Raw genomic sequence first — 24,858 nt, 5'->3', positions numbered from 1 at the left:
TGCCTCTCAAGTACCCTCCTGTAGAGGGTAATGGCGGGGGCAGGTGTAGCCAGCAGTAAGGAAGGGGGGTGGGGAAGGGTGATTTGAACAACGTGGCTCTATGAATTATGCAATTAAGACCCACTTCATAAAATATAGACGAAGCAACTGTGGTCAAGTAACAGTTGCTGATAATTCAAAAGTTAAGGCATTCTGAACTATTTTTAAGAATTAACACCTATGCTGTCCCACCAATGGAAGAAGAGTCATGGGCTGCAAAAATATTTGACAGCATTAAACTGGTAATTTTAGTAAAACAATGCTTACATTTAACTAACATCCCTAAATAATCACTGAAAGCCAGGGCAGGAATTACATCTTAGAACATCAACTCCCTGATGCCTTAAACCTTGCTCCTGAAAAAAAGCAATAGTAATTTTTTGCATCAATATGGTATTGTATGGTGTTTACAACCCTGTGCATTGCAACATAAAGAACAACTTGCAGCTACACCAGTACTTATACTAGAAATTTGCATGTAAGGGCTCTTCCATATGGGCAGCTGACAGGTGTTGAATCTATCTGCCCCCCGATCCCCCCGCCCCCCATGGAGTGACATCTGAGCACAGACGCAGCCATGGTCAGACATTACATGTTGCGTTTTTTTTGCCACTGGGTAACACCACCACTTGTCAAGCACTGACAAGTGGTGGCCCAAATGCAGCCATTTGGCTGCACTTTAATTGCACTCAAATGGCGCTCATGGGCAGCAGGTGGGATGCTGAACTGCCCGACTAGAGAACAGATCAGCCTCCTGTCTGAGAGAGGCCTTATTTATATAACACGAGTCGTGCTATTTGCCCAACACAGGTTATTTAGTTGTCATAAATACTGGTAAAATTGGCATGCACACAGCAATTTTACTGAACTCTTATCAGCAACACTGTAACCACCAGCCAATAATACTAGCAAATGTTTTAGTGCGATGGCACCAGATCATAAACCACCACCGTGTCCTCGTTAAACACATGTGAGTTAAATCTCCAAAACTCTCCAGAGGCAAATCCTGAGTGTCTATAGACTGAGTGCTCAAAACCCGGAAATCGAGTCCGGGAGACACAGGCAGACATACAAACCCAGGGAGGAGAGACTATGCCAACACTGTGAGCAGATGACCCTTGGCGATGAAAGCCACTTCCTGCTGCACTGCCCCAAATATACTGCAACCAGGGACACTTACTTTAAGAAATCGATTGAAACTATTTTTAGATTTTCACACATTAGAGGATGAGGGAAAAATATACATCTTACTGAGGGAAGAGGAATCCACAGTGACAATCGCTGCACGCTATGAAGTGTAAACCAAAAAAATGTTCACAGATGGCTTAGTCATTGTACCATTATCCAACCCCCTTCCGTGCACCCCCCCTCCTTTTCCCTTTGCTTTAGCAATGCCTGGTCATGTATATAATAATAATAAATCTATCTTTGATTTGGTTTGAATTGATTTGGACTTACTAGCTGCCTATAACCCATATCATAAAGTTGTAGTAGTACTCTATCACATTGAGGCAGGTGTGCTCTTATTCTCTTTTCCACTAATAACCCCCATAGGAATGCCAATCACTGTGCAGGGTAATAGTACTGAAATAGTACTGAAAAGCAAAAGAAAGGAAGGGGGCAAGTGCCGACTGTTAAAACTTTTATTGCACTTTTCCAAGGATTACTCTTCCAGCAAGGACACAAATGGTTTCAGTCACTGTCGAGTGAAACTCTTTAAGCAATTTTAAGTCCCAGGTAAATATAGGTTGATAGTTGTATTCTTGCTAAACCAGCTGCACAGAAATGGGGGAGGGCTACCTGGGGTCTCCCTCCCTCCGCTTATAAAAGCTGGGGGAGATGTTTCTTCACCACCTCTTTTGTCATTGTGGATTTCAAAACATTTACAACCACAGTTAGCAGATCAAGATAAGCATCAGAGAAAAACACACCAATTAAGAAACAAATCAATGGAGCCTTAATCACTGCTCAGTTATAGTAAGTGACAAAGGGTAGGGGGAGGACGGAAGTCCACCGGCCAAGTACTTAAAAATAACTTTGTTCACATCTAAAATCAAAATTGCTGACGGCAGTGGTTTTTGTTTTTTTGCGTGATTTTTGTTGCGTCTCCCGGCGCTTACCTGCGCACTGTGATTTTTATAAGTGCTTTTCTAAGTGCTTTTGCAGAGCGATTCTGTTTTTTTTCACTTCCTGACGTCAGTCAGCAAGTGAAGTCTTTCAGTCAAAAATGAATAAATACAATGTATTTATTCATGAAAGCGCTGGGGAAATTGCTTTACAAAGCGTTTTTTCAAGCGCTATGAGATTTCCCTGTACCTTCCATTGAGGCAAATCTCCACAAAAATGGTGCAGGTAGCGCTTTGGTGAGCAGATCAGAATCGAACCGCTCAAGTAAACACTCTCATAGGGAATCATTGCACAATCGCCTTTGGGGCGATTTTGAAAATCGCCGGCGCTTAAAAAATGGCGAAAACACAATATTGAATATACTAAAACACAGACGGAAACAATACATGAAACCTAAAGACCTGTATTTTTTTTATATTCAATGAATCTTGTTTTTAGTACTTGGCAAGTTGCCTGTGAGTGGTTGCGATTTTTTCTTGCACTCTGCTTTTCAATCCTTCCTTATTAATATTGTTATTATGTAGTATTTATAGAGCACCAATATTTTACTAAGTGCTTAAGAGAGTATATTGTCTTGTCACTTAAGGTGGCCACTAACGGTCCAATTTTTAGCAAAGAATTGTTTAAGCAATCGGAAATAACAAGTAATACATTGATTATTTCACCACCAACAAACCAATCTGTTTTTTTTTTACCCATCACAACAGATTACGCAAAACGTTGACAAAATTTCCATCAAAAGATCGCTTAAGAATCATGTGCAGTGTATTGGTAACATCAACTGAGTTTATTTTCTGCCAATCTGATCATAATTATCTGATCGCTCAAACGATTCTTCTCTAAAAATTGGACCATTATTGACCACCTTTAGGCAAATTTTATCATCTCCATGAGATAAGAGAGCCAACAGATTTTAAATACTGTTAACATATTGTGCAGGTAAGCTCTCACACTACATGCAAATGGTAAAATTGATTGGATGTGTGTACATATCCCAATTATCCCTCAAAAGGGCTCACAATCTAATCCTACCATAGCCATATTTCCATTGTAGTCTACGGCCAAATTATGGGGATGCCAACTGATTTATCTGTATATTTTTAGCAAATGGGAGAAACCCGGAGTACCCTGAGGAAGCCCACCCAGACATGGAAAGAACATACAAACTCCATGCAGATAGTGCTCTGGCTGGGAATCTGGGACCCAGGGCTACAAGGCAAGAGTGCTATTCAATATGCAGTGAAGCAAGACAAATAAATACAAATAATAAATAATTAAAAGGATAAAAAGGTATGATTATAATAAACACATTTATTGGAGTGGTTGATAAATAAGTTATATAATTAAAATGCATATATATAAATAGTAAAATGTATTAAAAAAAACACCAACATAAATATTTATAAAAAAAAAAAAATAAACACAAGGGGGGCGATCAGACCCCACCAACAGAGAGCTCTGTTGGTGGGGAGAAAAGGGGGGGGGGTCACTTGTGTGCTGACATATACGGCCCTGCAGCTTGGCCTTAAAGCTGCAGTGGCCTATTTTAAAAGAAATAGCCTGGTCTTTAAGGGGGTTTAGCATTATGGTCCTCAAGTGGTTAACATAACACCAGTTGCCTGATTCTCCTGCTGATCCTGTGTCTCTATACTTTTAGCTACAGCCCCTCAACAAGCATGCAGATCAGGTGCTCTGACTGAAGTCAGACTGGATTAGCTGCACGCTTAGTTCAGGTCTGTGATTCAGCCACTACTGCAGCCTAAGAGATCAGCAGGAGTCAGACAACTGGTATCGTTTAAAAGGAAACATCCATATCCCTCTCAGTTTAGGTTCACTCTAAGAAAATCTGGGCTATCTAAAATCTCATGTTCCAGCTGAGAGCTGACAAAGGATTAAACTGGTCATGGGATGGTATTCTGCTCTTAAAACAGTTTCAAGAAGGTCATGTCTGCTACTTCAGCCTGCAGGAGATGTGTTATTAGTAGTGGCAGTTTTTTAACATACAGTATCTGGGTGTCTTGCCCGATTGTACAGATATTCTGGATAGAGAATGAGAGTTTTTCTTCGGGAGGTTGCTGGGTTATTCTAACACTTCCATATAAATTACCATTAATAAACCACTATGGGGCTGACTCATTAAGCTACTAAATCAGCGCAGCTTAATGAGAGGAGCGCGAGTTGTTTGTACACTATGCTGCAGTAGTGCAGTGTAGCATGCGCTGCTAACTAACTCACGCTCTAGTGGCTTTAATGAACATGATCCCCACACGTTGATTGGCCATTGGCCAATAGGCTGCCTGGTTTAACCCCTATGTTACTTAAAACAACAGTGACCCCAAGTACATGGTTCCAATCCTTTACCGGCCCAATGGAATGCACTCCATTCAATGCCCCGCCCCATAGCAATAGTGCATCTCTCTCTGCTATGCCAAAGCAAGGTGTCTGCACAGCGCTAATTTACCTGACAATGGCACGGTGCGTGTGAGCACATCTGATGTGGACAGGGAGGCTTTGAAGTGGGGGGAATCTTATACACAAGTCAATTACTATCGTTAAAACAAACAAAAAATCAGAATTAAATGTGCGATTTAGACTACTAAGTCATACACATAATGTATTCAAAAATACTAGTGCAATAAGTTTGCTTTGTGTGCATCATAGACATTAAAATGTAAAATCGAAATTCTACCATAAAAAAATCTCTATGCATTAAAGTTTTAAACAAATATTGACTTCTTACACCCAATCACAAATCAAGGTATGTTCATTAAAATCTGTTGATATTAAATCAACACAAGTTGTATGAGGTTATCCCTTTAATGAATAACTGTACATAGTTCTTGTAAGCAGCTGCTTGCTAGCACTCGGCACAGGCAATAGAGATTTTTCTACTGTATTGAGTCATATCGTGTGGTCTTGGCAGTACTCATATATGTCATGCTGTGGTTTTTAGCTGCCTAGTAATTGCACCATATGTGAAATGCTGACCTGATTGAGGTTACAAGCACTGCCACTTGGCTGCATTAAATTGGAATAAAATACGTAATAAATGATCCTTATTATTATTGTTGTTAACTTATAAAGCGCCAACTGATTCTGTGGTGCCAGTCTCCTCCCCTGGCATACAGTGACAACTTTGCCCCACAAAATAGATAGGTGGCGTTATGTCCTCTGCTGCTTCGTAGTGCAAGCTGGTGTAATCATTGTTACCCATGGAATGTTTTATCCAACCTCCATGGGAAGCAAATACTTCTCCAATCCGATTTGGCCTTTCATTCATGCATACCCAAACTCTGGTTGTCTGTACTGTAGTAAGGTGTGTATCATAATGAGTCACGAACCAGTAAAAGCAATACTAAAATAACCGCAGCTTCAATAACAATATTGTACAACCAGACATTAGGGCAATTTGTGGCCTCAGACAAACAGAAAACATGCCAAAGGCAGCACATGTGGGAGGGGACACCAAGCATTCTCACCACACATTCTTTGTACAATCCATAGGAGAGTTTCAGTTTCAGTTATCGGGAAACGGCTGATGCCGGATAAATGTGCTTTCTGGTTGCTTGCTTGAGAGTCAGTGTTAAAAACAGGTATGACTAATACAATACTATATACCCCACAAATCATGAACTCTGTATTAAATGTTAAGATACAGTAACTGAAAGTACTGTATAGTACCAATGGGGGAGTCAAGCCCACAAACAGCCTAAGGCTCAACACACACCATACAATCTTGGATGTTCAATCTTACCACTTTCATGCAGTATAAGAGCTTATCCAATCAATCATTCAAGGTATTTTCAATATGTTGGCTCTTATACTACATAGATTTGGTAAATCTGTATAACCAAGATTGTATGGTGTGTGTTGAGGCTTAGAATTTGCCCGTCACCACTGTCAGTACTGCTGGTGATTTGTGCTGGTTAGTTGAGACTGCCTGGTTAGTTGAGTTCCCGATAACCAGGATTCTAATGCATACTGCTGCTGGCTATATGAGCAAAGGGAGAACTTAAAGCAAGCCTAATTCATCTTTTTGTCACATGGTCTCATCTTGCCATGGTTTAATCTTGGTCTTAGCAGTACTCATATATGTCATGCTGGGGTTTTTAGCTGCCTAGTAATTGCACCGTTTGTCAAATGCTGATCTGATTGAGGTTACAAGCACTGCCACTTGGCTGCAATGAATTGGAATAAAATACGTAATAAATGATCCTTGTTATTATTGTTGTTGATTTATAAAGCACCAACATATTCTGTGGTACCAGTCTCCTCCCCTGGCATACAGTGGCAACTTTGCCAAAAAAAAATAGACCGGTGGCGTTATGCCCTCCACTGCTTCATAGTGCAAACTGGTGTAATCATTGTTACCCATGGAATGTTTTATCCAACCTCCATGGGAAGCAAATACTTCTCCAATCCGATTTGGCCTTTGAGTTCCTGATAACCGGGACTCTACTGCATACTGCTGCTGGCTACATGAACAAAGGGAAAACTTAAAGAAAGCCTAACTAACCACTTCAGGATCACAGTTTTTTTCTCTTAAAGGAGTCAGCAGGGGAAAAGGATAAAATAAGTGGTACTTACTTACCGGGCGCTTCCTCCAGCCCCAAGCTCCCAGCATGTCCCTCGCCGCAGCTCTCCCTGCAGCCGTTCGCCGCAGGTCCGTCCTGGTCCCCGGCGATGACGTCAGAGCGACCTCCAGGTCGGCCTGTACTGCGCCTGCGTGAGCGGTGCTGTCAATCACCGCCACGTGGGCCGGAGCGGACTGCGCAGACGCAGAAATACTGCGCCTGCGCAGTACGCTCCGGCCCACGTGGCGGTGATTAACAGCGCCACTCGCCCAGGCACAGTACAGGCCGACCTGGAGGTCGCCCTGATGTCATCTCCGGGGACCGGGACGGACCTGCGGCGAATGGCTGCGGGGAGAGCTGCGGCGAGGGACATGCTGGGAGCTTGGGGATGGAGGAAGTCCCTGGTAAGTACCACTTATTTTTTCCTTTTTCCTCTGATGACTCCTTTAAATTCCAAAACAACTTTCACATTTCAGCACTCCTCCCATTCATTCAGCGATAACTTTATTGTTACTTATCACACTGAAATGACCTATATATTGTTTTTTTGCAACAAATTAGGCTTTCTTTCGGTGGTAGTTTTTGCTATGAATTATTTTATTTTATATGCATTGTAAAGGGAATAATAAGAAGAAAAAAAGAAAAAAAATGATTATTTCTCTGTTTTCAGCCATTATAGTTTTAAAATAAAACGTGCTTCGGTACATAAAACCCACACGTTTTATTTGCCCATTTGTCCCAGTTATTACAACGTTTAAATTGTGTCCCTAGTACAATGTATTAGCTAATATTTTATCTGGAAATAAAGGAGCATTTTTCCACTTAGGGATTTTTAATACTTTTTCACTTATTACAAAACCCTTTTTTGCAAAATTAACAGGGATGTACTCTCATATCCCATCCATATTAGAAAAGTCCCTAAGGTAACTATTTATGTAAAAAAAAAAAAGATGTAATTTAAAAAAAAAATTTTTAAACAAGTGTTTTATTTCTGTAACTGTGGGGCAGGGTTGGAAGGGGTTAAAATTTATAAAATAAAGAAATAATAATAATACATTTTCTATGTAAAACATTATACTGGTATAAATAGGTGTATTTTACTTTTTGGCCACAAGATGGTGCGACTGAGACCGTGTTTCTATTAATAGAACACGGAGGAACAGGAAGAGTGGGTCTGAGAGCTTGTGCAACGTTTACAAGCTCTAGGAAGACACGGAACGTTGATGGGATTGAGAATCAAAAGATTCTCACATCCTGATCACAGATGGAGGGGGCTGCGAGGGTGGATCGACGGTAAACAGCGCGGGGATCGTGAACAGGACGGTAAGGCAGCAGTACGCATATCTATCCCCCTGATCCGCACGTGAAGTTTAAAGGGGCGTAGATATGCGTACCAAGGATCCTAAAGTGGTTAAACTTTTCGTCACCTGGTCTCATCTCCCCATGGTTTAATCAATTGAATCATTTTAGTAGTGCACTGTGGCATCTAACCTTTCAGGCTGGCTATGCAGAATATGAAGCATTTTATGGAGGCTGCCGCTTTGCTTTCTCCAGATTCTGAAAAACATCAGTCAGTTTATCGCTCCAAGGCAGGGATGTCAAACCGGTCCTACGAGGGCCGAGATCCTCACACATTTTTGACACAGCTCAAATGGATTGATGGGTCTGAATCAGGAAAGGTGTTGTCCATCAGGTAGAACACATTCCTTTCTTTCTCAGTCATCCTAAACACTGGCATGGATCTGGCCCTCCAGGCCTGGAGTTAGACACATGTGCTCTAATGCCTCATTCACATTGTTTTCCGATCGCGGTTGCATTTGCGTTGGACGTTTTTTGACACTTTTTTTCCCCTTCCCGGCGATTTCTGTGAGTTGGGCGATTTTGGTAAGCGTTTTTGTAAATGCTTTTGCAGAGCGATTGTTTTTTCACTTCCTGACGTTAGTCAGGAAGTGAACTCTTTGATTCTGAAAATAATAAATACAATGTATTTATTCTTAAAAATGCTCACGCAATTGCTGCACAAAGCGATTTCGTGAGCGTTTTGCGTTTTCTTCCTATACCTTCCATTAAGGCAAATCGCCTCAAAAAATGGTCCATGTAGCGCTTTTCTGAGCGGATCGGAAACAAACCGCTCAGACGTGAACTCTCTCATAGAGAATCATTGCACAAGCGCTTACAGGGCGATTTGGAAAAATCACCAGCACTTAAAAAACTCCAAAAGCGCCTCCAGTGTGAACGAGCCCTAAGGCCCTGTTCATACTTGGACTCTTTCCGGCAGTGTTTCAGTGCTTTGCTGATAGACAACGTGACACATGTAATTCTATGCGATTACTCACAGTGCAACGCTTGCGGCACCTTTGCGATTTGTACTGGTCGCAAACAGGCTATGTAGCATTTTATGAAGAATCACAATGTAATTTTCATTCACTGAAATGAGAATTGCAAAGCGCAAGTGCAGTGAAATTGCAAAAAATAAAAAATAAAAATCGCTAGGCGACTGCGATCCTGTTTTGCAGTTTTTAGTATGAATGGGGCCTCAGGGTAGGTACACAAGTCACATATTTGTCACCCAAAAGAGATACTTAGGGTTTGGAAGTTTAACAATAGATGCTGAATAAATAGGTTGCTCAGCCTCCAGCCAAGCAACATGCTCTGCTCTATGGAGAGGTGAGGGGGTGGACTAGCAAGCAGCACCTTGCTGCAGTATATATCTCTCAAGTTCCTGCAAAAGCCGAAGTCATTGGATGAGCCAGTGACATTGGGAGACACTGTACACTATATAGATTTCTGATGGAAATGACCAGGAATTATTGTTTTCGATGAAGTAAGTCTAAAATAAGTATGTAAGTTTATCTTCTATGAGGTAAAAAATGTTTACATTAGAAACTGGCATCAAGTTTCAAGGATGTGTCAATTTTAAATGTCATCTACTCAGCAGCCTGAGGGCCGTTCACACTACAGCACCAAACAGACATTTTTTTTGTACCTTTTGCTGGATCGTAAAACTGACATTCAATGGATCCTATGTTATTAAAAGGATCCATTCACACTCGTCAGTCAGGATCCGTTACTGTAAGCTCAATGCAAAGTCCCAACCTGCATGATTTTTCTGGACAAGTGGATGTGTTTCCCATACCTATAGTGGAAGGGCATATGCTCCAGACCCCAAGCGGACCACAATGCAACATTGGAGCGGACACTGCACTATCTGCCCTGCTTGGCCATTGGAAATTTGGCTAAAGGTGCACACACCTTTGACCGATGTTGTCTGTCGGGGATCAGGATCTTTTCCCTTTTGGTGACATAGCTGGTCCGGGCTGCACACAAGCATGTCAGCTGTGTAGCTGACGACATGCTGTATTGCGCTGCAGGGACACACAAGAGGGACGACGAGTGGTGCATGTGTATTGTTACACGACAGATGGGGGAGCAAGATTGCTGGGGGTGGTATGTCCGCCTGGCGGATCACTAGCTTATTGGTCCCATCCCATTCACGTCGGTCATGTGACATTGCGTGTACCCGCCAGCTGGAAGATGGATCGTGGAACATTCTTCATGGGGGGGGGGGGGGGGGGGTTGGGGCGGTGGTTGGACGTCCCTGGATCCATCATCCTCCATCGGGTTGTGAGTATTTATCTTAAGAGTAGAGCAATGATAATTTGTTTATAGTGTTAAGTAGAAATCCACACGTACTGAAGCTAGTTCACTACTGACATAGGTGCCATGCATAGTAGGGTTGGCATGCCTGTATGAAAAGAGGGTTAAATAAATAATGCAATTCAATTGTAATATTGTTCATCTCCCACTTCTAATATATTTTAAGTTCTCTTCAGTATACGTACACTAACATTTTAACACTTGCTCTGTTAAAGGAATACCAGTAAACTTTCACTCCAGCCTAGCCCTAATCTTAAATTGGAATTAGGCCTGGGACCCACTTGTATCACTTTTGCTGGCGATTTGCAAAGCGCTGCAACAGTGGAACCCTGGGAGGGGGCAGTTCCACTTGCAATGCAAATAGCTACATGCAGCATTTTAAGTGAGGGACCATCTTGAGCTCCAAAATCACACCAAAATCGCAATTATACTAAAATCACAATTGCACCAAAATTGCAATTGCACCAAAATCACAACAAAATCACAGACGCACAAAAAAGTCAGAAAGATCGCAATTGTGTGAAAATCTATTTTATCCTAATCAGCATAGGTTACTAAGGGACTGCAGGTTCAAATAGGCACATACTCCTGAGTGTGTAATTATTATTTCTTGGCGGGGGGAATGATTTATATATGTAGGTATGTAATGTAGAATTATTTTTTTGTAAATTATTTTAAGATCAGTATTCCATGCTGCTGTAATCCATTATGTGATGACTAACCCTAGTCATGCAATTTATCATTAACACAGCCATTTATAAAGTTGATAAGTTTGTAACTTTACTCAATAAACTTTTCCACTTATAACATTGGTTTACAGATGGTGTTTCCTGCTACAGCTTGTAAGAACAAAAAAAAAATCCCCATTTACTGCTCTGAATCTTACTGAACCTTATATCCAGTTGCCAATGCTGACATTAAGCAGGATATTTCACTATAAAGGCAAACCAAATTACCAACTGATATGACATATAAATCCTTTGCACCTGCTCCTCACACATAGCAGATAGCACCTTACCTGCACTTCTATGCTACACATGGATAGAAATTTTGACAATGTCATAAAAAAAGAATATTTGTTAACATGTTACCTGTTTGGATGGCTGGGGTACTTCCTAGGAAGCATGCCTCTGAATGTATTCCAAGTGGCTGCTAAGTTTACAGGATATGGTTTGTAGCTCTCCAGAACTCCGAATAATTGCTGAAGAGGAATAGCAGATGGTTGAAATGCTCATTGCTAGAATGTAGGCGTGGCTGGCTACTATGTAAGCAGTCACACTTGTTTCTGTCTGACCGCATAAATGTATTGTATATGTAACTATTGTAACTTAAAACACGTATTACGCGTATTGTAACTTGAAACAATAGCTATTTCCTTGTGCTACTAAAACCTTCTTACAACAACAAATGCATATTACGTGCAGGCTATGATGTCTAGGAGCTTCAATTAGAATAATATTTATTTAAAGCCTAGGTATTATTATTCTGAACTGAGTGGAAAGAAATATTTTTTTGGTTTCTTTTACTACTGTTTGTGTTGTCTTTGTCACTGCCAGGCAAATTAGACTTGTTTCCTGCTGTTGAAAATTGTAATAAGGACCCCAGTGAGCTCAAAGATATAACTGAGAAGATGCGATAAAAAGGTGATGGGTAGGTTCACCCTGTGTCTGTGTAGGTTTCATCCAGGCACTCCGGTTTCTTCCCACATCCTAAGAACATACTGATAAGTTATTTGTCTTTCCCCTAAATTGGCACTAGACTACCATACATACAGTACATACATACACTACACTACACAATACATACATATACATAAGACTATGGTAGGGGTTACATTGTGAGCCCTTCTAAGGGACAGTTAAATGACAAGACAATACAGCGTCTTGTACAGTAATCTGTACAGTGCTGTGTAAGATGTTGGTGCTATATAAGTACTACATAATAATTTATTTCATTTTTTACAATACAAGTTGCCTGTTCTCCTTCTGATTTGCATCAATAGTGTCTGAATCACACACCTGAATCCAGCATGCGGAAAATCAAGGCAAACACCAGATCTTCATGCTTGTTCACGGTCTATGGTTAAAAGTATTAGAGAAAGAGGATCAGCAGGACAGCCAGGCAATTTGCATTGTTTAAAGGTAAATAAATAAGGCAGCCTCCAAATTACTCACACTTCAGTGTATGTGACCAAAGTTGCAACTTTTTAATGATATCACTTTTAGCATTCCTCATCATTCAAGTGGCTGCCCTATGTCAACAATAAGTTGGATGGCCATTGGTTTTATGGGTGGTGGTATTGTGCCTGTGAAAGGAAATGTGCCTGAATTTGTGGGTGTGCTGGGGGTGTGGACGCGGGCGGAGGTGGAAGACCTCCTGTCAGTGTGCGGGCTGCCCTAATAATGTGCTCCTGTGGGCAGTGGAGCAGGGGCACCTGCAGGCTTCTGGTGGCCCTGGGGAAAGAAAGAATCAGTGGCCCCTTTGCCCACCAATGTCAATATGATATCTTGGTAAATGGCCTTATCCATTGTGGACACAGCATAGCCATCTTGTGCTCATGACATAAATGTTAAAATTTTGATGACGTTTGCCATTGCATTTTGCCTCTTTTTGCCAACCTTTTGGGGAGATCCTCTCAGCAACTAGGCTGCAGACAGTGCCTATACTAGTGACAAACACAGGTGCTGGTGCAGCACATGGATGCGGTGTCACTGTGACCTTCTGCGCTGCAGTGACGTGAGGCAGTGACGTGTGCAGCCTTAGTGACCAGGTCATCTCTCCAGGAGTGCACGTGATGGCCCCCCTGGGAATGGTGGCCCTGTGCACATGCACAGATGGTACATGCCTAATGTCCCTCTGAGTGGAGGCTCTGGGCCCGTCTGGGGTACAGGGAGTTCCCTGATAGTGGTGTGTTTTATGTGTAGAGGTCTTGCTGTGCCTTTGAGGGTGAGAAAGGATGCTGTTATGGGGGGAGGAGGCACTGAGTTGGGGGAAGGGGGGAGCACAAGTTCAGTGTTTGCCATGGGTGCCATTTTACTCCATATTACACAACTGATCACACAAGCTGAATCTAGCTCATGAATTGGATATAGGCACTCCATTTACTGTCTATAAAACTATATCATATACATAACGTGCATAACGTGTAATAAAACTTCCATTACTCTAGACATAGCTTTTTAAGCTAACATTACCTGCCCATGTTTCAGTCACATTTGTGTTAAATACCACAAATAACATCCAGGAAGATCGTAGATAAAAGTGTCACTCTTGCCTAACAGGTAGGGCTGGGAAATTACACAAAAAATCTAGAAAGACCAGTGCCTCAGAGTCCTGATTCACATCACTCTCCATTCATTTTCGTCACTTCTTCAGCTATTAGCATATACGACACTCCAGCTAGGTTGATTCTCCTTCCTCTTCCCTCTCATTGCTTTGCCTGGTCTCTATGTCCCTCATGGTGTCTGTAATTACTGGTTTCAAAACCCCATTCTGTTTACTGACATTATTACCACAAGCAGTAATGCCCCCTGAAGCTGGAAAATAATTGGGAAAAGAGCATAATATTGTTTGCTGATCAACACAAATGGTAAAGCAGTGGTAAAACTACAGAGCCATGGGCCCTGGTTAAAATTTTACATTGGGCCCCCTCAGCACTGTATATATAATAATTGCATGAGAAAGTCCACCAAAACCAGTATTCCAAGGGCAGGCATTGTGTGGGAGAGGAGTAAGCAGAGGAAAACAAAAGGATGGTTAATATGCAGCATGGTAGTGTAGAGGTTAACACTCTTGCAGCACTGGATGCCCGGTTCCAATACCAGCCAGGGCAATATCTGCACAGAGTTTGTATGTTCTCCCTGTGTCTGAGTGGGTTTCCTCTGGGTACTCCAGTTTCCTCCCACATCCCAAGAACATACAGATAAGTTAATTAGCTTCCCCCTAAATTGGCCCTAGACTACAAGATACACTACAAGATACATACATAGACATAAAGGGAGGGATTAGATTGTGAGCTGCTCTGAGGGACAGTTAGTGACAAGACAACATATATTCTGTACAGTGCTGTGGAAGATGTTGGTGCTATATAAATACTAAATAATTATAAATAATAATAATTATGACAACAATTCAAACCACATATGGGGCCATATGCATTTCACTTTTTTCTCCCAAGTTTTCTAAGACATAATTTTTCATCTTGTATTTAAAATAATTTTTCTGCACTTTGCAAATGAAAAAGTGCCAAAAAGTAGGAGAAAAAGGCCCTGAGGAAGCGAACGTGTGTAATGGGTGAAACTAGTCGGCGTGTCTGCGGCTCCTGCTGTACCTCCCTTTCTGCTAGGAGCCCTGATTGAGAAGATGCCCGTCAATGGTGTGTCCTTGGAGAGACATGAACTATGGCGATGATATCCTGGCTTAATGCGCTTCAGGTCCGGTCTTAGCCACTCCCCCTTGTGACTGATAGACTGTGCATGACTTTTGCTTTCATCTGGATCACAGCCTACAAGGGATATGTAAGTTGTATCATTTGCCAGCTCCTGATGTGCAAGCAGTGTTTGATATCTGCTCCCTTATATACCTACTGTGGTCACTGTGACGCCTTGTCCCTTACAGATTTCGGGACAGCGCAGGACATTGTTTCAGCTAGCCTGTTTGCTTATCTTATTTCTACATTTGTGAGCTGGGACTTTTTTACATATATGTGCCCGTGCATGATCACAGTTTATGCCGTCCAAAGCTTTGGTTGCAACCAAGGGGGCATAGTGGCAGTAAAGGAGAGTGGATTGATGGCATGGTAGGGGTGTGATTGGTGCAACAGCACTATCATATGGTTTTATAAGCACCTGCTCACTTACCTTTTAGAATAACACCTTGTGCAATTTTACCATGTGCTAAATGTCATTCCTTTTGTATGCAAACGTGTGTTATTACGTGTTGGATTGCCTAATAACAACAGTATTTCACAGGACCCATAGAGGCGGTGACAATGGGAATTTATTTGATCTGTTAGCTCCTTAATTTCCTCTACCATTCCCTTTGTTTACCTATGACTGTTTTACCTGATCAGCATACTTGTTCTATATGATTTATGAGAAATTATCATTACTAGTTCCATATGATTATTAGAAATTGTTAATACTAGAGGATAAGCATTACTGACACACAGCTGGTATTTTTAGAAGTAGGACAGCATCACAGGTGAATTCCAAACTCCAAAGTAGATTTTATTAAGTTAACTTCTTGTGGTGCTTTGTGAATTTCCAGCCCACCGACAGCCTAGATCAGAGTTTCTCAACATTTTATTGGTATGTACCCCTTTTAAAAACCCTGTACAGACCAAGTACGCCCTAGCATAGTAAACATTATCACAAGTACCCCTTGACAAATGTATATTTAATCGTGGTACATGATTATTGGTTCTAAACAATTTCCAAGAATTTACTAGCTAAAACACTCATTTGGTGTTGTTTAAATAAGATTAATCATTTTCTAAAACTCTACATTTGTTATTCTTAGTTAAAGCGGACCCAAACCAAACATTTTTTTAATTCAAAATATTTAGTTGCACCACTCTGACACATACAAATATAAATAAACACTCCTTCAAGCCTATGAGCATTTCAGTGCATGCTTTTCACCCTTCTCTTTTCATAACTAGGGTTATACAGGTGGCAGCCATTAGCAATTCCTCCTTTGCTGGACACCATCTACTCCACCAGTTTGCCGGATTTTTTGCTGGCAATATGAAAGGAAGGGAGGGGTTTCTCCAATAAATGTAAAATATTTTATATTTGTCATCATGCAGCTGAAAAAAGGCTGCTATTTATTGTTATAATTTAGAAAATAGATTTTATTTCTGAAATCTTGTATTTTTAGTTTGGGTCCACTTTAAGTATATCAAGCTCAAGTCCCCCCAGGGGTACGCGTACCACACATTGAGAACCTAGGGCCTAGATTAGTCTGTGCTTTATAGTGTGTGTGGGGCTTGCTGCCACAAGATTTGAATCCTGCTCTGCTTACTTGAACTTTTGATGTCACTGCTATTGGCTGCATTATAAAACTTTCACCTGACTGTCCAGTGTAATATATTTGTATATTCCACCTAAACACTACCTGAATTTGTGATGGTGGTCATTTATAAAACAATACTAATGATTATTTGATTTAAACAAATTATTTACTGCAATTGCATTGCATGAGTGAAAGCTGAGGCACAGCAGCAGTCATCGACTGCCACAGATAAAACTGAAGTGGATTGAAACATTTGCGATCGATATTAGGATCAATACTAAAGAGGGATAAAAATGTGACATAACTTTCAATAAAAATGTGTTTTCCTACTTTTCATTACCCATACAGTTATCATATTTGCTTTTATGCTCAAGTAATATTTTCTGTTTACAAATTCCCAAAGTACAGTTTATCTGCTCTGAAAGCTGCCATTGCATTTTATTGCATAGCTGCTGTATTTATTTATTAAAATCTATCTAGCGATCACTTCTCAGCTCTTTCTGCTCCTCGGCTAAGTATAGCTCTGTTCAGGCAGTTTGGTGATGCTTACTAAATGTATCTGACAAAGGAATGTAAACAAAAGAGAATACCATCACCTCTTTGGATGCGGCCAGAAGCTGCCCACTGAAGCAAGGAGCTTTCCACTAAAGAACAAAGTGATGTGTTTAACTGTGTGAATGCTTTTCTGCTACAATTTTTTTATGTGGTAGTAGATTTTATGCTGTAAATAATCTTTTAGGGCAAACAGAAAATGTTGCATTTCATACCACTTTATAGGCTAAAATTGATTAACAAAATTGATTGACAGATTCATCCACAATAAAATCGAGTGATAACTAAATAGTGTAAAGCCAGCTATATTTGCAGAACATTAACAAGGTTATTCAGATCTTTCAAAGTATTAGCTAAGTTGAAATTGCTATATTGCTTTTTCATGCTACTTAACTATGTTTAAGGCTTTTCTCACACTATGGCCCGTATGCAATTCACTTTTTCTCCTGAGTTTTCTCCTAGGTGGTATTTTCACACCTTGTCAATAAAATAAAGTTTAAACCGCCAGCAAGGAAGAATAATTTTGACAGTACTTTCACTTACATTTTGGTATGTTTTCAATTTGTGGAGTGCTACAAAGTTATTTTAAAGAGAACCCGAGGTGGGTTCTAACAATCCTAATTGCACACAGAAGCTGGGTCTGCATATAATACCCAGCCTCTGTTGCTATACAGTTCCCCCCACAGGCCCCCCTGCGCTCTGCTTGCCCCCATAAATCATACGCCGTGCTAAGCGACATGTAGTGTGTCGATAGCTGGCTGTTTATATCTGTACTGTCAGTCTCACCACTCCCCCGCCTCCTCTATGTCGCCGCTTCCCTCCCGCGTCCCTTCCCTCCCGCTGATTGGAGGGAAGGGTTGCGGGCGGGGAGCGGCGACATAGAGGAGGCGGGGGAGCAGTGAGTACATATATAAACAGCCAGCTATCGACACGCTGTCTGTCGCTTAGCACGCCGTATGATTTATGGGGCAAGCAGAGTGCAGGGGGGCCTGTGGGGGGAACTGTATAGCAACAGAGGCTGGGTATTATATGCAGACGCAGCTTCTGTGTGCAATTAGGATTCTTAGAACCCACCTCGGGTTCTCTTAAAACAGAGAATGAAAATTATCTCCTTGGTGAAAACTTAGGAGAAAAAGTGAAAAAAGTGTGAGCAGTGAACTCCCCCCGAACCTGTCTATTTGTTCGTTATTGAAAGAGTACCGTATAAGTATAAGAGTAAGTGTAAGTGTTCAGCTGTATGCGGTTGTTCCGAATTTGTTATGTCAAATTTAAACACCAACACTAGCATAGAATAAGCATGATAGACATATTCCCACAAATGTCCTTAACCTTCAAAGCAAACTTGGTGCTGATAGCGTGTTTGGCAATTTGTCAGTTAACTTATGAAGAAAACTAACATGGCACCCTAGACTTCAATACTTTTTTACAGAGGCAGATTCTAAGCACTGGGGTCGAATATGGTTGCAGCAGCACTTTGTCCAGGGGCGCCTCTGGCCATTGTGTCACTCCAGGCAAGGAAACCTGTGGCGCCCCCCCCCCTCCATGAAAATATTCGCAATGCGGCAGCTTTTCACCAGAAAATAATTGTATTACAGTAGTGTTTCAGTGCAATACTACGAGCTGCGGATCTACCGCCTCTATACTGCTGTGTGCAATTGTAAAAATGTACTGCTTGATTGTACTTTTGGTACATTTTTGCCATGGATTGATTGAAATTCTGATCAATGTGGTGGTTGATAATCGCCATATTCGATCATTTTGAAAGAACCTGTCTGTAAACATGAATGCATGCATTGACAGCTATAGGCTAGGGTTACCAATAATAAAATTGGGTGATTCAATTGTAAGGTTAAGTTTGGGGGGGGGGGGGGGGGGGGGGCAAAGTAGAGAGTAACAAGGAACATTTATAATTACTTTTCTCCTGGCAGACTCAGTGCTGACTTGCTCAGTAGGCAGTAGCAGTGTTAGGGAGTCTTGCCCAAGGTCTCCTACTGAATAGGTGCTGGCTTACTGAGTAGGAAGAAGCAGAGATTTGAACCCATGTTGTCTGTGCCAGAGGCAGAGCCCTTAACAATTACACTATCCAGAGAGAGGCAGATGAAACACACCCCAGCCAAGAGCAAAGAGGACTATGTGAAAAAATGGAGGCGTGAAATAAAACAGTCACAAAAGCTAACCATATACCAGTCTCTACAAAAAGAATATAAAATGGCCCCATGCCTGGAAAAGCTCCAAAACTCTCAAGAGAGGAAAATCCATTTGTCTACAGATTGAGTGCTCACAACCTCGAAATAGAGTCTGGGAGACACAGACAGACGTACAAACCCAGGGAGGAGAGACTATGCCACCACTGTGCAGAAAACCCTTGAGGATGAAAGCCACTTCCTGCTGCACTGCCCCTAATATACTGCAACCAGGGACACTTACTTTCAGAAATTGTTGGAACCATTCCCAGACTTTCTCACATTAGAAGATGAGAGAAAAACATATGTCCTACTGGGAGAAGAGGAATCCACAGTGACAACCGCTGCACACTATGTCACAGCATGCCACAGACTGAGAGGAGCATAACGAAACTGTAAACCTAAAAAATGTCCACATACTGCTTAGCCATTGTCCCCCTACCCCACCCCCCCTTCCATGTCCTTCTTTTCCCCTTGCTTTGGCAATACCTGTAATTAATCTTCATCATGCCAATAAAGCTATCTTTGATTTGATTTGAGAGGAGGAAAAGACAGCCAGCACTAGGGGGGAGACAAAGGTGAATGAGGGAGAGAGGAGGAGTGGAGAGAGACTGAGAATAGCCTGACGTGGAGCAGTGAGCATATCTGTATTGTAGCCACATAACACAGAGGCTACTTGCCTGTAATGTGACTCCTGTCCTGCCTGTCTCTCACATAAGGCTGCAGCAGCCACATGGAGTCTAGGGACTGTCGAAAACTTTTCAACCTGTGTAATACCTTAACTAGCTGACCACATGCAGTCTTTACAATGGTGAGAAAGCAGACAGAGTTTTTTTCTAAGGACACTGTAGGAGGCAGGCCTCTCTTCTGCATCATGCTGTGTACATTTACCAGCTTGCCATCAAATTGTACATTTATTTCCCTCAACCATCCTAGTGCTTCACATTGCCTTATATCAGGGGTCTCAAACTCAATTTACCTGGGGGGCCGCAGGAGGCAAAGTCAGGATGAGGCTGGGCCGCATAAGGAATTTCACAATCGCGGCGCATCGCCGCCTCTGCCCGCCCTCTCACTCTTCCTTCTCAGAGAGGGGCGGGGAGAGCCAGCGATCCGTGCGGCGATTGACGTCATCCAGGAAATGCATGAGGATTGCCCCCCGGGCGATTTGGGGGCTTTGCAGCCCTCGTTTAGTGGCGGGGATGCGGCGGATTACTTGGGAGCACTGAAGCGAACTATAAGGAAGCTTTTGCCGGCGAGGGCCACAAAAAATTGTATCGAGGGCCGCAGATGGCCCGCGGGCCGCGAGTTTGAGACCCCTGCCTTATATATTGTACCAGCAGCCTGGGGGAAAATCTCCCTCCTTCCTCCTGGCTAGTCCATTCTGGAATGCACACAGACACCATCCTACTCTCTTCTTTTCAAGTCACAAGGAGGGGCGGGCAGGACAGGAGTCACACAGACACACTCTAGATCTCGAGATAACACTAACATTAAGGAATGCCATACAAAGTGTTGTAGACAAAAGGTTTGTAGATTCCTTATTTGAGGCTGAGCAGCAAAGGCTTTCATTAGAACTTTATATCTCCGTTCCCTACGTTTTCAGTCTCTAAGGACAGGAAAAATAAACTATTTTTTCCCTCAAAGCGCCTGCCATAAATCTGGCACTCTAGGCAATTAGCTGGTCAGCTGGTCTCTAGAAGCGCCTCTGACTTTGTCTATCTAATAGCCAAAACTAGCCCCCAAATTAAATTTCCAAAGCCAAAGGGTGATGGGTGTTTTGGCTATGAATGAATAAAGTGGATACTCAATGCTTAAAATTACTCCCAGAAGCTGAGAGTGGTGTTTGGCTATATGATATAATTTCCATGGTATATCCACCTTTACCTGGTTCAGTCTGCACCACTGCAGTGTCTTGCGGGCAACACTGTACAATGTTCTTGGGTTTCATTACAAAAAAATGTTTACAATAAACACATCCTGCAACTTTATTTTCAACCACTTCACATTCCATTTTTTTTTTACCTCTTAAGATTCCTGACAATGTTGGCATTTTGGTTGTGTTGCTACAGTGGTTTGTAAAAGTATTCGGCCCCCTTGAAGTTTTCCACATTTTGTCATATTACTGCCACAAACATGAATCAATTTTAATAGAATTCCACGTAAAAGACCAATACAAAGTGGTGTACATGTGAGAAGTGGAATGAAAATCATACATGATTCCAAACATTAAAAAAAAAAAAAAAAACTGTAAAGTGGGGTGTGTGTAATTATTCAGCCCCCTGAGTCAATACTTTGTAGAACTACATTTTGCTGCAATTACAGCTGCCAGTCGTTTAGGGCAGGGATCCCCAACCTGTGGTCCGCGGTCCACTGGTGGTCCGCAGGACGTTTTCAGTTGGGCCGCGGGACTGTCCTCTTGCCTGCCCCCTCCGCCCGTCCCCCTCCGCGGCCGCCGCTGCTCTTACCTTTGGCGGCCGCTTGGTCTCTTATATTCTCCTTCTCTGTCTCTCGCCTGAGTGTGAGTCACAGCAGCGCGCCCTGCAGCTGCTGTGATAGAGAGAGAGGAAGCAGGAGAGACAGAGCGGCTTCCTGTAGCGGCACGCCATTACTATTACTATGGGAACCGCTCTCTCTTTCCTGCTTCTTCCCTCTCCATCACAGCAGCCGCGGGGCGCGCTGCTGTGACTCACACTCCGGCGAGAGACAGAGGGGGGAATGTAAAGAGACCGCCGGCAAAGGTAACTGCAGCGGCGGCCGCGGGAGGAGGGGTGTGGGCGGGGGCTACTATACTGGGGCACAATGCTAGCTATATTTGGGCACTATACTGGCTGTACTGGGGCACTATACCAGCTATACTGGGGCACTATACTAGCTATACTGGGGCACTATACTAGCTATACTGGGGCACTATACTAGCTATACTTTGGCACTATACTAGCTATACTGGGGCACTATACTAGCCATACTGGGCACTATACTAGCTATATTGGGGCACTATACTAGCTATATTGGGGCACTATACTAGCTATACTGGGGCACACTAGCTATACTGGGGCACTATACTAGCCATACTGGGCCATACTAGCTATACTGGGGCACTATACTAGCTATACTGGGGCACACTAGCTATACTGGGGCACTATACTAGCCATACTGGGGCACTATACTAGCTATACTGGGGCACTATACTAGCTATACTGGGGCACTATACTAGCTATACTGGGGCACTACCTACCTATACTGGGCACTATATTAGCTTTACTGGGCACTATACTAGGTATACCGGGGTAACTGTACTAGCCATACTGGGGCAACTAAACTCCCTATACTGGGGCAACTATGCTAGCTATGCCCCCCCCCCCAGTAACCCGATGCGCACGACATTGTCCCCCCCCCCCCCCCCCCCCGGCGGGCCCTGGAGAGAAATTTGGTCAGAAAGTGGTCCCCGGGCCGGAAAAGGTTAGGGAACCCTGGTTTAGGGTATGTCTCTACCAGCTTTGCACATCTAGAGACTGAAATCCTTGCCCAATCTTCTTTGCAAAACAGCTCCAGCTCAGTCAGATTAGATGGACAGCGTTTGTGAACAGCAGTTTTCAGATCTTGCCACAGATTCTCGATTGGATTTAAATCTGGACTTTGACTGGGCCATTCCAACACATGGATATGTTTTGTTTTAAACCATTCCATTGTTGCCCATTTTTTATGTTTAGGATCGTTGTCCTGCTGGAAGGTGAACCTCCGCCCCAGTCTCAAGTCTTTTGCAGTCTCCAAGAGGTTTTCTTCCAAGATTGCCCTGTATTTGGCTCCCTCCATCTTCCCATCAACTCTGACCAGCTTCCCTGTCCCTGCTGAAGAGAAGCACCCCTAGAGCATGATACTGCCACCACCATATTTGACAGTGGGGATGGTGTGTTCAGAGTGATGTACAGTGTTAGTTTTCCGCCACACACTGCGTTTTGCATTTTGTCCAAAAAGTTCAGTTTTGGTCTCATCTGACCAAAGCACCGTCTTCCACATGTTTGCTGTGTCTACCACATGGCTTGTGGCAAACTGCAAACGGGACTTCTTATGCTTTTCTGTTAACAATGGCTTTCTTCTTGCCACTCTTCCATAAAGGCCAAATTTGTGCAGTTCACGATAGTAGATAATAGTTGTCCTATGGTACAGTGACCAGATTTTTCTTGGCTCAACCTGGGACAGAGGTGGTGTGTGTGTGCGCGGGGGTGTGTGTGGTGGGGGGGTAGCACGCTGCGCCAAAAAATGGGCATGACCATGATCACAGTAGGAAAATGGACGTGTCCATGACATGGTGTGGACGGAGTGAACTGTAATGTACTGTAACTCTTATGGCCCATACTCACGGGCAACTGTTTGGCATGTCGCTAGCACACGGGAGCGTGTACGCGACATGCCGGCGACAGCTCGTCGCTAGGTCCCTCCGCATACACACGGCGGAGGGACATGGCAACTGATGTGGCGGAAGCTGTCGCTGTTGTCCCTCCCCCCGCCGGAAGCGCCGTCTATTAGCAATTATGTTGCTAGTCCGCGTACTCATGCGGACTAGCAACAGTTGCGGCGGAGTTGCGGTGGCGACTGTCGCCAGGCGATTGAACGGTTCAATCGCCTGGCGACATCAGCGACGGACGACAGTTCGGGGTGCGCGCGCGTGCAACGCCGTATACTCACGGGCGACAATTGTAGCCCGTGAGTATGGGCCATGAGGCAGTGGGCCAGAGTTTCCTCCCAAAACACAGATAGGCAAAGTGACCCTAAAGGTAATTAGGCAATGTTCCCCAGACACATAAGAAAAAGCAGTGTTCCCACAATGATGAGGTGAAATGGGAGATTTGCTTAATGGATGTCAGTCCATGACATGACATGACATGACTATTTAGTCTGTAAAGTGCTGCAGAAGATGCAAGTGCTACATAAATACATAATAATGATATGGCGGGACATTAGACTTTGACTATGGCTGGGATTGGATTGTAAGCTCCACCAAGGACAAGACTACATTCTCTGTCAAGTGCTGCCTTAGATGCCAGTGCTATATAAATACATAATAATATCGTAGGACATTAGACTATGACGGGATTAGATTGTGCATGTAATCTGCAGAAGCTGCTGATGCTACAGTATTAGCATACCAATTAATAATCATGAGTCTACAAAAAGCCAAATGCTGCAACAATAGCCCCAAAGTAGCAAATGCAGTCTCTATGATCATCAAATTATAAATGCAGCAACTGTTACCTCTGACACATGAATTGCAACTACCGTTACTGCTGACAAATAAAATGCAACTACCGTTACCTCTGACGCATGAAATGCATCAGAAAACGATTACTCCAACTCCGCAAATGGTAAATGAAGCAAACATTACCTCATGCGGCCACAGAGTCCCACGGCTGGGACACCCAGCGGCCAAAAGTAGGACATAACCTGGGACACATTGCAGCCTGGGACAGGGGACCCTGAACCTGGGACGTGTCCCAGGTAAAATGGGACGTCTGGTCAGTGTACCTATGGACAGATTCCCCCACCTGAGCTGTAGGTCTCTGCAGTTCGTCCAGAGTCACCATGGGCCTCTTGACTGCATTTCTGATCAGCGCTCTCCTTGTTCGGCCTGTGAGTTTAGGTGGATGGCATTGTCTTGTTAGGTTTACAGAGGGGCAACACAGAGATTTTTGGGCACACCACAGACTGGCACA

At 43.0% G+C, this 24,858-nt stretch overlaps 1 protein-coding gene across 1 annotated transcript in view; it reads right to left on the bottom strand.

Annotated features, from left to right (window-relative positions):
* Positions 1-24,858, bottom strand: part of LOC137562270 (uncharacterized) — a 294,902-nt gene that overhangs the window by 263,350 nt on the left and 6,694 nt on the right. Inside the window, exon 2 of the mRNA XM_068273603.1 lies at positions 11,489-11,598. Within this exon, the coding sequence (XP_068129704.1) occupies positions 11,489-11,598 (110 nt within the window). The remainder of the gene's footprint in view (positions 1-11,488; positions 11,599-24,858) is intronic.

This window comes from Hyperolius riggenbachi, chromosome 3 (genome assembly GCF_040937935.1).
Source record: "Hyperolius riggenbachi isolate aHypRig1 chromosome 3, aHypRig1.pri, whole genome shotgun sequence".
NCBI lineage: Eukaryota > Metazoa > Chordata > Amphibia > Anura > Hyperoliidae > Hyperolius > Hyperolius riggenbachi.
Note: the sequence above shows the minus strand (reverse complement) of the source record. Positions and strands in the feature narration are given on the sequence as shown.